The 14,457-nt window shown below is 40.9% G+C and overlaps 1 protein-coding gene across 4 annotated transcripts in view; it reads left to right on the top strand.

Annotated features, from left to right (window-relative positions):
* The window catches only part of LOC129703558 (diacylglycerol kinase delta-like), a 121,551-nt gene that overhangs the window by 20,941 nt on the left and 86,153 nt on the right, over window positions 1–14,457 (top strand). For all 4 annotated transcript variants that reach the window (XM_055646134.1, XM_055646133.1, XM_055646136.1 and 1 more), the window contains exons 2-3: window positions 4,518–4,628; window positions 11,276–11,356. In XM_055646134.1, the coding sequence (XP_055502109.1) occupies window positions 4,518–4,628; window positions 11,276–11,356 (192 nt within the window). The remainder of the gene's footprint in view (window positions 1–4,517; window positions 4,629–11,275; window positions 11,357–14,457) is intronic.

The raw sequence follows: 14,457 nt of genomic DNA, 5'->3' as shown, positions 1-14,457 counted from the left end.
GCTGAGATTAAAACATTATATCTCTCTGATCATTTTATGATTCACTATAACTGGATAGAAACATAGAAAATAGGTGCAGGAGTAGGTCATTCAGCCCTTCGAGCCTGCACCGCCATTCAATATGATCATGGCTGATCATCCAACTCAGTATCCTGTACCTGCCTTCTCTCCGTACCCCCTGATCCCTTTAGCCACAAAGGCCACATCTAACTCCCTCTTAAATATAGCCAATGAACTGGCCTCAGCTACCCTCTGTGGCAGAGAGTTCCACAGGTTCACCACTCTCTGTGTGAAAATTTCTTTTCTCATCGCAGTCCTAAAAGACTTCCTTCTTATCCTTAAACTGTGACCCCTTGTTCTGGACTTCCCCAACAATCTTCCTGCATCTAGCTTGTCCAACCCCTTAAGAATTTTGTAAGTTTCTATAAGATCCCCCCTCAATCTTCTAAATTCTAGCGAGTACAAGCCGAGTCTATCCAGTCTTTCTTCATATGAAAGCCCTGCCATCCCAGGAATCAGTCTGGTGAACCTTCTATGTACTCCCTCTATGGCAAGAATGTCTTTCCTCAGATTAGGAGACCAAAACTGTACACAATATTCCAGGTGTGGTCTCACAAGGCCCTGTACAACTGCAGTAGAACCTCCCTGTCCTATACTCAAATCCTTTAGCTATGAATGCTAACATACCATTCAAATTTCTATTCTGACTAGCACGTGGCACTGGTAGTAATCCAGAGATCATTACCTTTGAGGTCCTACTTTTAAGTTTATCTCCTAGTTCCCTAAATTCACCTTGTAGGATATCATCCCATTTTTTTACCTATATCATTGGTGCCAATGTGCACCACGGCAACTGGCTGTTCACCCTCCCCCTCCAGAATTTTCTGCAGCCGCTCAGTGACATCCCTGACCCTTGCACCAGAGAGGCAACATACCATCCTGGAGTCTCGTTTGCGGCCGCAGAAACGCCTATCTATTCCCCTTACAATTGAATCCCCTATTACTATTGCCCTTCCACTCTTTTTCCTCCCCTCCTGTGCCGCAGAGCCACCCACGGTGCCACGAACTTGGCTGCTGCTGCCTTTCCCTGATGAGCCATCTCCCCCAACAGTATCCAAAATGGTATATCTGTTTAGGAGGGAGATGACCGCAGGGCACTCCTGCACTACCTGTCTACTGCTACGCTGGATAGTGGCCACCCATTCCCTTTCTGTCCGCTTAACTTTTACCGGCGGTGTGACCAACTCACTGTACATGCTATCCACGACTTTCTCAGCATCGTGGATGCTCCAGTATGAATCCAACCGCAGCTCCAATGATCAATTTGGTCTGCTGGACACACTTCCTGCACACGTAGTCACCACGGACACCGACCATATCCCTGATCTCCCACATGTTGCAGGATGAGCAAACCAAGGGGCCGATCTCAACTGACCTGCCTTACCCCCAAATTAAATCAACTCACTCACACTATAAAAATCTTAATCCTTTAAACTGTACCTTTACTAAAAAGCACTGTACCCTTAACTCATTGTACCCTTAGCTCACTGTACCCTTAACTAACTCTTTAAACTGTAAACACTGTACCCTTAACTCACTGTACCCTTAACTCACTGAACCCTTAACTCACTGAACCCTTAATCAGAAAGCAGAAATACAAACCTGGGGTTGCTCCCAATCAGCTGCTTCCTCTAGTCCGCTTCCACCAATCAGCGGCTTCCTCCACACAACTTCCTTTGAAGTGTGATGGAACGTTGCAGAGTGGGTGCTCCTCCCGCTCCAACGGTTCCTGGGCCTCTGTGAAACAAAGCCCCGCGCTCGATTTTTATACTCACCACCCGGACGCCGCTCCAACAGCTCCTGGGCCTCTGTGAAACAAAGCCCCAGGAGCCCGAATGTAAAGGACTTTCAAAAACTGTCTTCAGAAAATAAAAGACACATTGCCTTAAAAATAAATGTCCTGATCTGGGGTCTCAACATGCATGGACAATTCCTTCCCATAGGTGCTGCTGGACCTGCTTAGCTCTTCCATCAGTTTGTTTTTTTGCTGAAGGTTTTCTTCTTCTTGCGTATGGCGTGCACAGCCTAAAGTTGTCGGACAACTTGTTCTATTTGATCTTATTTGATTGTGCACGCCGGGTTGATTGCATTTGTCGAAACAGGGCGGACCTCGTGAAGGTTGCAATCTCCCACCCCTTGCTGAAGGTTAGTGGACCTGAATGGCATGTATCCTCACTATTGAAAGGAGATTGCACAAAGCCTATTTCCCCCAAGAAATTCACAAATAGAAATGATGCCAAGTGATAAGCATAAGCGATAAGTTTAAGGAGTGTTCAAGAAAAGGGAACATGCCAGATAATCTTATCAGTTTTGTGTTAACGTTCAGAAGTCAAAGTACAGATTAGAATTCTTGTTGACTGACAAAAACATGACCTACTCAGAGACTGTATGAATTTGTTAAAGGTGTGTTATAGAAACATAGAAACATTATAAAAAAAGTAGGTGCTGAAGCAGACCATTCAGCCCTTCGAGCCAGCACCGCCATTCAGTATGATCATGGCTGTTCATCAGTACCCCGTTCTTGCTTTTTCCCCCATATCCCTTGATTCCTTTAGCCTAAAGAGCTAAATCTAACTCTCTCTCTTGAAAACGTCCAGTGAATTGGCCTCCACTGCCTTCTTTGGCAGAGAATTCCATAGCTCGGGCTCGGGTTGGTGCCCGTTTCACACACAGAATATTCCATGAGCTTCGAGTGACGTCCAGGGGAGGGCCACACTTCCAGAACATTTTTTTAATGACTGGCTGATAGTCTAAATATCATATAAAAGAAAGGACGTGAAGGCTTTGGAGAGGTCATAGGAAAGTACCAGAAAAATGTCAGTGTTGAGAGATTAATTAAGAGACTGAAAAAATGGAGGTTATTTTCTTTAGAGCGGTGAAGGCACAAAAGAGATTTCATGAAAATGTTCAAAGTCAGGAAGGATTTAAAGAAAATAAACTGTTTCTGATGGCTAATGGGCTGATAACTAGGAACATGCATTTCTGATCGGCATAAGAACTGGCACAATCATGAAAAAAAATCTAGTTTTTGATGCAACAAGTGGTTATAATTTGGAAGGCATTTGGATGACCTTGTCTCTTGAGTGATTGAAATCAATTTAATAGTAGCTTTAAAGGAAAATTAGATAAATATGTGATGATTTTTTTTTTTACATGTTATGTAGTCCATAAACATTCAAAGATGATGGTAATTATATTCTTAAATCAATGTGTTTTAACTGAGCCATAGACTGGATTATGTAAATGCCAGAGGTTCCATAGCATCAGGCAATTATCAAATGTGCAAATATGTACCACTGACCCTAGTGAAACTTGGTCAATATGCACCCTACAGCAAGATCTTTGGGTGCAATAAAATATTTCTGTCTCTCCTCTGGTTCTGGACCCAGTATGAAAATCCCAAGAATTTTAATATTCTTTGGGGAAAAAAAAATCCTGATTCACCTTGAATCATCTGAGAATTTGTCAAAGAAGATGTGACAACTTGTTACATGTGGAAAATGAATTAAAAAATGCCCAGGGCAGCCACAACAATCAGGCTATGGTTCATATTCCAGTTCTAAATGATCATGAGCATTAGTTTAGCATCTGCCCATGTGGCCTCATCCAATACTATTGAATGACCTCGGCTGCCAACTCAACCAACTTCTCAAAGTAGCAATAAACAAGAAGGAGATTAAGCAAAATTGCAGCCCCAAATCAGCCGTATGCAACCCACTTCATCTGCATTTTGTAAATACTCAACCATAACTTCTGCTCTAAATTAATTTCAGTGTAATTTTCTTCCTGTCATCTGGTTTCCATTTTTGAAGAGAGTTTCCAGTGGGACATTTCTCGACCCGAAACGTCACCCATTCCTTCTCTCCAGAGGTGCTGCCTGACCGGCTGAGTAACTCCAGCTTTTTGTGTCTTTCTTCACTTAACTGTTAGAATTTAACATGTTAGCTGGAGTAAAACATTTAATATCTTTGTATGTGGGGGGAAAGCTGGATTATTGCATGCAAAAAGACTCTTGAGAATTTGTTGATAAAACGTTTGTATGGAGCTTGAAAACAGGTATTGACTAGTCGGACCGCAGGTCTGTTTGCGTGGTGTGAACAATTGATAAACTCGAAAATGCTTACAATAGTAATAAACCTGCACTCATGTAGCCCATTGGTGTTGTAAAAGTGATAGAAGTGGTTCACAGGAGATTGAATATGATGTAATATGAAACGGTTAACTGACCAAAAGCCTAGGCAAATAAGTAGGTTTTATATTATGGTTTGCTCAGCAGTGCCTCCAGCTTGAATGGTATTGCTTTATATATTGTGTGCATCTGTGGTTAGAGGTGGATAGTCGTTTGGGTTTTCTGTGTTTGATTTGCATGTCCTGTGCTTTTAAAGCCTAGCACATTGCATAATTATGTATGTTACCTCTATTTTCAGTTATAAATGCAGAGTTTTCAATCCCCACAGGCTATTATAAAAGAAGGACTTCTAATGAAACAGACAAGTTCATTTCAGCGATGGAAGAGAAGATACTTTAAGCTCCGCGGACGGATACTGTACTATGCAAAGAATTCCAAGGTAAAAATAAATGCTAAATTTTAATTTACGGTTTTATAGCAGCAGATGTGACATTATCCTATCCGAACTTTCCATGGTGTAGATGACTGTGCGACACAGTTTCCCAAATAGTTTTTTTATTTTACACCATCTGTGATCTTTATGCCAAAATGTAAATGCTGGGATCCCTGGGATGGCGTGACTGTCATATGAGGAAAGATTGAAAAGACTAGGGTTGTATTCACTGGAGTTTAGAAGGATGAGAGGGAATCTTATAGAAACATATAAAATTATAAAAGGACTGGACAAGCTAGATGCAGGAAAAATGTTTCCAATGTTGGGCGAGTCCAGAACCAGAGGCCGCAGTCTTAGAATAAAGGGGAGGCCATTTAAGACTGAGGTGAGAAAAAACTTTTTCACCCAGAGAGTTGTCAATTTGTGGAATTCCCTGCCACAGAGAGCAGTGGAGGCCACTGGATGGATTTAAGAGAGAGTTAGATAGAGCTCCAGAGGTTAGTGGAATCAAGGAATACGGGGCAAAGGCAGGCACGGGTTATTGATTGGGGACGATCAGCCATGATCGCAGTGAATGGCGATGCTGGCTCGAAGGGCTGAATGGCTTCCTCCTGCACCTATTTTCTATGTTACACAAAAATGCTGGAGAAACTCAGGGGTGCAGCAGCATCTATGGAGCGAAGGAAGTTGGCAACGTTTCGGGCTGAAACCCTTCTTCAGACTGATTTCCTTCGCTCCATAGATGCTGCTGCACCCGCTGAGTTTCTCCAGCATTATTGTGTACCTTCGATTTTCAAGCATCTGCAGTAGCTTCTTAAACACCTATTTTCTATGTTTCTAATGAAAGTAGGTCAGATGAGGGTTTTGAGGACTATTTTGAAAGAAGTAAAGCAGTTAAAAATGTTTTGTTAAGTTTAGAGATACTTCGTTTCGAGTAGGTCAGGCTCAAACCCAGGTCTCTGGCACAGTGAGGCAGCAGCTTTACCAGCTGTGCTACTGTGTTGCCTTTGGAAGGAATATTGGAAAGAATTCTAAATTGAATGGCCTTTTCATTGGAAACATAATCATCAGTGATGAGGAAAATGGAATTGAATGAGTCAAAGGGATGGCAAGAGGAAGAGTTAATGTTTTTAAGATCTTTATACATGATGGTGAGAATTTTATGTTGATATTGTTGAGAGACCTATACCTAATGAGATCAACAAACAATTGAACGAATAAGCGGAGCCTTTTGTGGACAGAAAGTTTTGGTTTTGTTGGTTTACAGAAAACATAGATGTAGAATGGGATCCAAATCTATTACTTTCTTAGAATTTAAAACTGAATGAGATTTTTTTTTTAACAAATTGTCAAAAGAAATGAATATTCCCTTTTGTGTGTTTTTTTAATAACCCGCTGTATTTATGGCCAGATGATGGGGAAGTTAATTAACAAAGGGAAAATATAAGATCAAGGTCTTGGAATACCGGGTAAATTTAAAAGAAGAACCAATTTAGGTTTTTTCTTAAATTTCCTGCCTTTCCACTAATTGAGATGAAAAGCTACAAAGTTGAGAAAAGCGGGCAGAACGCTATATTGAAATGCCTTTGAGAACATCCTTGGTACTGGGGAAGGTACAAGTGTTTAGGCTATATGGAGGGGAAAAAAGAGGTAATTGGAAATATTTAAGCAAAATGATAATGCTTGTTGGGAATAGGCAAAGATACGTGTTTTGGGAGGGAATCAAGTGAGTAGTAAGGATTTGTCAGGAGTGAGTAGGCATTTGGTGATGTTGAAAGGCTTTTATCAACAGAGAAAAATGGATGACGTTCTTAAAGGCCTTGGGAGAATCATTCCTGCTTCTAATTCACATGGACTGAAGTAAAAGTCTAATCTTATTGAACCATCAAAACCTTTTAAGTTCATGTTTTTCAGAGAAACAGATACGGCAAGAATTAAATTTATATTAGGATCCAAATTGCACCCAGCACTTTAACCCCTCTCATAAAAATGAGTACGGTTGAGTTAAAGGCCCAGTATTAACTATCCTGCTGTCAAGGGATGGTTAATATTGAGGCCAACATCTTAAGCTTTGTTCATCAGATTTATTTATGGTTATAGTCCATCTGTTTACCATATTTGTGCTGTTTTTAAATACATTCCCCAATCTTTTGTGAGTTTTTTCCCCCTCATCTTGCAAAAGTTATTGACTATTTATGGAATAAAACGGGAAACGATGGAAATGTTCAGCGTTAGATGACATTTGTGAAGAGAGAAACAGATTCAATATTTCCCGTCACTGATAAGTTGATGCGTATTGCCAAAGTATATTTGATTTCACTTTTTCAATTTCTTGGGTATTTTGCTTTGGGATTCTTGGTGGAGTCTTGTCAAGAGCCAGGTTTTGACAAGGAGATACTGTTGAAGGCATTAAAATACGGTTCAAGGCATTGGAAGGCATGAAATAATGTACAGTTCCTGATCATGTTCCCACCCTAAACACGGTACTTTCCATGAATTATCACTAGTTAGCAGTCTTAAGGATGCCGAGACCATTTGTAATGAGTTTTAATTTCTAGTAGTTTCATTAAAGCCAAAAAGCACACAAAGTAGAAGATAATAATTTGATCTTGTATCGCTGATGGCCACTATTCCTGAAAGCCTGCTTTCTCCTTTTCCTCCTTCATGTGTGTTATTTTAATTGTCCTCTTCTTGGCATGCTTGGTTAGGGTTTAGCTGCAGTTCAATTCTCAAACTCTATAATCAATGTACAAAGTATTATAATTTTGTGAAAGCACATTACAAGTAGATTTCTTGGCTGAATGGTAGGAGCAGCTAACAAAACGGATTACTGCTCTAAACAAAATAAACTCACTCCACTAACATTGCTTCTCTCACTCCTAATCCTAATATGGTATAGTGCACAGTACGTTTTAATTCTCTAATATAAACCAATTTGTAGCGTGTTCAATAGCCTTCTTATTATTACTAAGTGACAGATTTGTTCTGAGCCACTGGTTCTGAAATGGTAATTCTTGGAGCGAACAGATTGTCCACATTGCCGCTATAGTTTGCAGTCATGAGAAATGTTTAAGTATGACACACACACTGGAAAATTATTTTCTGACTGTTTAGTGCCATCTACAAATTCACACGGTATAAATTTAGATTTCCAGCTCCTCGGGCCAAAGGCCTCAATAATTTGGCAGCTATCTAAAGACAAACAAAAATGTAATGTGCTCAAGCAGGAAGTGGTTAGAGGCACAGCGCTCTAGCTCAAATGTTCTTATTATTCCCAATCCAACATGTAGCAGAATAGCTCTCTTAAAATAATAGTTGATATTATGATGATCTTTTGTTATATGAACATTATTATTTATTGTTATATCCAAAGGAACATGATTCTCCTTTCTCCCTAGGAGTGAATTTATAAGATGATATTGTACATTAAGCTCTCCTAATTAGATCTCCTGAAATGGGACAGAACTGCTTCCCATTTCACTCATAAATCTTTATAATTATTTTAGTTTTAATTCATTGTAGAGATAGAGAAACAGGACCTTCAGCCCACCGAGTCCACGCTGACCATTGATCACTCGTTCACACTTAATTCTATGTTATCCCACTTTCTCATTCACTCTCTACATATTACAGGTAAGTTACAGAGGCCAAGTAACCTACAAACCCACACAACTTTCAGATGTAGGAGAATGACCTGGAGGAAAATTCCACAGCGGAAATTGCAAAATCCACATAGACAGCACCGAGGACAGGATCAATCCTGGAACTCTGCAGCAGCTCTACTAGCTGTGTGCCGCCCTCAGTGGGCTGGAGTTGGGTTCTACCTTTCATTAATCTTACTGTATTTTATCTTTGGATCATTGTACGTCTTAGTAATGTGACAAAAGATCAAATTTCCTCTCTCACCTCTCCAAAATAAGCCCCATCACTCTATTCCCACCCCATAGTGAAGAAGAAAATAAAAAGGAGTTTATCACTTTGAAAATCGATAAATCACTGGGGATAGATTACATTCAATGCTGTCAGAAGAAGTGAGAAAATTGCAGAGCGTTGACTACAGTTTTAATTCCTCCCTGGCATAAAAGAGTAATGCCAGAGAATTGGCGGACTCACAATTTTGTACATTTTTAGAAAAGGGAAAAAGGGATTAAATTAATTACAGGGCAGTTAAACATCATTTTTGGATAGAATTATTAGTTTTCATTTGGACCGTATTAACCTTAATTTGGGTAGGTATATCTTAATGAAAGGCAGTCTTTATAGATTTGTAATGGGAATCGGACAACTGTGTTTGAATTCTTTGAGAAATGAACAAAGTTGACAAAAGCAGTGCATTCGATGCAGTCTGCATGACTTTTACAAGCTTTTTGACAAGGTCCCTCTAAAGTTAAACCCCATGGAAATGGCAAATTGGATCTAAATTTCTCAGTGACAAAAACTAACGGGTGATGGTTGATTAGTGTTATTTTTGTGATTGAAAGACCTCAGTACTCAGCGATTTTATTTTTGTCAGTTAGTTCAGCCCTAAACTTATACGGTTTGATAAAGAACTTAGTAGATGATGCAAAAATTGACCATGTGAGTGGAAAGCTTTACAGCAGGAAGGACATGATAGTCTGGTCAGTTAGAAAGAAAAGTGCCAGTTAATGCATTTGGGGAGGTGCAACAAAGCAAGGGAATATACAATAAATGGGATCATAAAGGATGTGAAGGAACAGAGCAACCATGTAGTATATATCCACAGATTATTACAGGTTGCAAGTAAACAGGTCAAAAGGTGATTAAAAAGGATATAGTATTATTTCCTTTTTTAGTCAAAGCACAAAATATAAGAGCAGGGAAAATTTCCTGGAGATATATTCAGCCATCGTTAGGCTGCTCTGTTAAGCAGCTACTGCCCCATCTGTGGAAAGCTCAGCAACCCCCATATTATCCTCATTGAACATACAGAATCCAAGCGGAAGCAAGTCATCCTCAATCCTGTGCCTCTACAAATGTTGTGCTTTTATTAGCTCAGGATGTATCCCATCTGGACCTGGTGATTTACCTCTTAATTCTTCTTCATTTATTATCACAGTGGACAGGGCTGAGGGGGGGGGGGGGGGGGGGGTAGTTATACAATTATGGGCTTCTTTTAGAGATATTAGGTAACTTTTAGCTTGATATAGTAGCTAATTCTACACGCATTTTTGGTCACCGTGTTAGAAGGAAAGAAGTGATTTCACAGGAGAAGGTACAGAGATGATCGTCGAGAATGCTGCCTGGACTGAAATATAGCTATGAGGAAATAATAGATACGATAGTGTTTTGTTTTCTTTGCAACAGAGGGAGCTGAGGAAATGATTCATTGAAAATTATGAGGAAACTACACAGACTGATTGAGAAGGACCTATTTCCCTTAACTGAAGAGTCAAAAGCCAAAAGGCACAGATTTAATGTAATAGACAGAGGTTTGGGGGGGGGAGTAGATTTATGGTTTTTTTATGATCCATTTAATGGATGGTATAGGTCTGAAACTCATTGCCTGAGAGGGTAGTAGAAGTAGAATGTGTATATGTTTTCGTATGTTTTCAGTTTATTTTTAGTTGTGTATATGTGTGTGGTGGGGGGGGGGGGTGCAGGGAATTTTTAAACTTTTAAATTTCTTCCTTGAACTGAGACGCAACCTTTTCCTTGTCGTGTCGCCGTTTCGCTGGGGCCTAACATTGTGGAGCGGCCTCCAACCGGAATCGACCTGGGGGCTCCAGTCGCGGAGCCTGCGGACTCACTTACTCACCTACCGTCGAACTCACTCACCATCATGGAGCTGGCTGACTCGGAGGCTATGGTGGCACGGCGGCTGCGACTCGACTGCAGAGCTTCGGAGGCTTCGGCCGCAGGCCCTGTGGATGGTAAAATCGGGAGCTCCAGGTCACTGGTGGGAGACTGATTTTCGGGAGCTCCCGCAACGGCAACTTTACCTGTCCCAAATCGCGGGGTTTGAATCGGCCAGTCGCAGGGTCTTACATCGCCCAACGCGGCTTAACCGGCCGCGGGACTTACCATCGCCCGCCGGGGGCTTTAACATCAAGACCTCAATCGCCTCGACGCGGGAGAAGAACAAAGAACAGGGAAGAGATAAGACTTTTGCCTTCCATCACAGTGAGGAGGTGTTTGGAGATTCACTGTGATGGATGTTTGTGTGAAACTGTGATAGTTGTGTGATATGTTTATTTTAATGTTGTGACTGCAGGGAACAAAATTTTGTTCAAACCTCTGTTTGTTTGAATGACAATAAAGGCAATTTGTATTGTAATTTGTATTGTATTGTAGAAACCCTCGATGCTTTAGAACCGTGCTTGGATGTGAAGAGCAGGGCTATCGAGTAAGTACTGGGAGGTAGGATTAGGTTGGGTAGTTCTTTTTCAACTACCTCCTGTGACGTAACATTTTTATGATTCTATGATTGATCACTGCGATGTAAGTTTCAGATAAGATCCTCCTATTGATCTCACTAATGGGAGCGTGGGGTCATCCCACACCATTAATCTCATTGCCAGTGGGCATGGGGCCAGTTTCACAGCTCGACTTTCTATGATGTATTTCCGTCTATTTGCTTGGTCTCTTACGTACAGCACTGTGCTTTCAATAAGTCTTGTATTTTTTCCTTCCAGTCCATCATATTTGATGAGGTCGATTTAACAGATGCCAGTGTTGCAGAATCCAGCACCAAAAATGTTAACAACAGTTTTACAGTGAGTAGCCCTGAATTGAATGATATTTATCAAGAACCTGAATTGAAACTGATTAGATTTTTTGCTAATAAAGATATTACTTTTTCATCAACATTACAAAATTATATCATCGGCAGTTGCCATTTGTTTTAAGTGTAATTATTCCATTTGATTTTGCATCAACTGGGGATGTTCCATGCTACAGAGCAAACTGGTATTTGCTGAGGACCTATTATTATCCCAGGATGTCAATGCACATAATAGCCAGAGGAGTATTTCTGAAGTACAGATAGATATAGATATGCCATTTATTGTCACTATACATGTACAGTGAAACTGAAAGCTGCTCGTACTCAGTGCATACATACAATTTAGCACAAAAAACAAGAAACAGAAAAAACAAAAAACACAAGGGAGATGGGGGGGGGGGGGGAATAGGTGCAGCGCTACATACATATATACATATATACAGATGGAAGTCCGTGTTGGGCGGTGTAGTCAGTGCATGTGTGAATTTGAATTTATAGTTCTGTTTGTCCTGGATTTGATGCTGTCTTGGATTATCTTCTTTGCCCTGCTAAGGCAGCGGGAGGTGTAGATGTCCATCAGGGAGGGGAGAGGGCAGCCAATGATCCTCTGCGCTGTCCTGGTTACCCTAAGCCTCTCCCTGTCTGCCATGGTGCAGCTGCCATACCATGCTGTAATGCAGTATGTTGAGTCCATTGCTTCCTGAGGACACTCGCCGTTGAAGTGTAAGTTATGCCTCCTGAAGTCGACAATGAGCTCTTTTGTTTTCCTGGTGTTCAGAGCCAGATTGTTTTCTGCACCAGGTTGTCAACTTCACTTCCTCTCTGTAGGCTGCCTCGTCTCCCTTCGAAATAAGTCCGACCACAGTAGTGTCGTCAGGACGATGCGGTTGTCCATGTCGTAGGTGTAGAGACAGTATAAGAGGGGGCTTAGCACACCCTGTGTACTCAACCTGCGAGTGGAGGAGAGGTGGGGGCCGAGTCTCACAGTCTGGGGCCGGTTGGTGAGGAAATCCTTTATCCAGGCACATGTGACAGTGGGGAGGCCGAGAGTGACCAGTTTACCAATGAGAATGTCCGGAATGATTGTATTAAAGGCTGAACTAAAATCCACAAAGAGCATCCGGACGTAGCTCTGCCCCTGCTCCAGATGGCTCAGCACAGAGTGGAGAGCTGTTGTAACTTCAGGACTAGTCTAATTTGAATGTAAAAGATACCCCATATGGGGATATAGATGAAGAACCGGTTAATTGTATGATGTTGGCCAAGGCATGTGTTGGCAAGAATTGCTGTTAATTGGGCCTGAATTATTTTCAGCTATAGATTTTAACTCCCCAAGAACTTTTCTTGCTTTTTTTTAATCATCCTGATCTATTAATTCCATTGTATAATGGAGTATTAAGTGTAAGTCAAGAATTCTGAACATCTGGCGCATAATGTTACATCTTAAGAGTTTGAGAGACTGGAGAAATCAGATGTTGTGAATTTGTATATTAAGCACAAAATGATGCAGAAGTTAGGTGCTGTGTTAGGATACAAGACGGTGCACTTCCAGGAATTAGGTGAAATGAGCTAACTTGTAGGGTCAAAAGTGTGCTGATGTCAGGTGAAGCAAACTATGATGTAGGAGCAAAGTGGTTGCAGAGGTTAGATACAGCTGGATATGGAGTCTAATATGTAGACATGCAGTGACCTCAGTTCCTTCTTACACAAAATGCAGTGGCAGAAGTTAGATATAATGAACAGAATTGTGTGGATAGATTACAGAGAAATGAAAGAGCAAGGTCAAAGAAGAATGTGTGTTTTTTAACTTTGATTTATTGGGCTGAGTTTGTAATTTTTGTTTTGGCATTAGAGAGTGAGATCAATCTTCCTATTTCAAAAATATCTTTTTATTTAAAATAATAAAATGTACTGCTCCCAAGTCCAAGAACCAGCTTGCAGGCTCCTCACACAGTGCTAATCTGTTCCAGGAACATCAGGCATTAGTGGTGGAATTTCCTGTGTCAATAACTGCTACTCTCACAACTCTAACCTTGGGCAATAATCCTGATACAATGACACTACAAAACCAGCACATTCATCCTGGTGAGTGTTGGCAAGGATTGAATGCGAGCTACAATGATGGAAGGATGCTTGGCTGTGTTCTTCCTAGAAAATAGAAGGTCCTGCACAGGTAATGCAGCATAGTTGAGTCACAGGTCAGTCTCCTTGTACAAAGGGCATCATAATGATAGAAACCCTCCAAAAATATAAATGTAAGGGAATGTGGGAACTCTGTGAAGGCCAGCACTTGGGGAGGCCGGCACGGTAGGCAAATACAAAAGTTTTCAAAAATGGAGGGTCCCTTACCCTGTCCTATTTGTCACTTTTCAGCGAGCAGCAATGTGCTATGTGAGGCATATCTCGATAGATTCTACAATAATCCTGTTAAAATTTCCAAGAGCAAAGGTAACGATGACAATGACTTTGAGACTATTTTCAGACACTTGCGTTTGTTTGCTATTTGAGGTTTATCGAGCAACCTAACACAAGTGCAAGTACTTCTCTCAGAGTCAAATTCAAGGTCGCCCTCGCTCTCAAAAAGCTTTCTTCAAGACCACAAGTGATATATGAAATTTACGTGCTTAATTATTCACGTTCTATTGCAGGTGTAGAGAATAGCTCTGCTGTCAAAGTGGATAAAGTTCAACAAATGCAACGTTTGCATTCACACCTGGAACACAACATTTGCATTCTCACCATTCACAGAGGATACATGCCTTCTAGACATCTCCTTAGTAATCTTCTGCCATTTGTCCAATGTTTTTTTATTTACTCAATTCTCATCTGATGAATATGAAACAATTTCTTTTTTAAGGATTTCTTTTCACATTTCTGATTTTTTAGTTTTGAGGGAAAAGCTGCGATAACCACAGGAATGTGAGGACAGACATTCTGTTGGGGTCAGTTTATTTACAGATTTTCAGGCAGAGAGCTGTACAGCACTCTGCCTCTTGCTGCTGATGGGATGTGTCTGACTTTTAAAAGCAAGCCTTCATTGTTATTAAATGCTGGATCTTTGGTAACTGAACAGTGTCATCTATAGTTCAAACC

The sequence above is a fragment of the Leucoraja erinacea genome, chromosome 14, assembly GCF_028641065.1.
Source record: "Leucoraja erinacea ecotype New England chromosome 14, Leri_hhj_1, whole genome shotgun sequence".
Classification (NCBI taxonomy): domain Eukaryota; kingdom Metazoa; phylum Chordata; class Chondrichthyes; order Rajiformes; family Rajidae; genus Leucoraja; species Leucoraja erinaceus.
The sequence above is the reverse complement of the archived record's forward strand: the minus strand, read 5'-3'. Positions and strand labels throughout refer to the sequence as shown.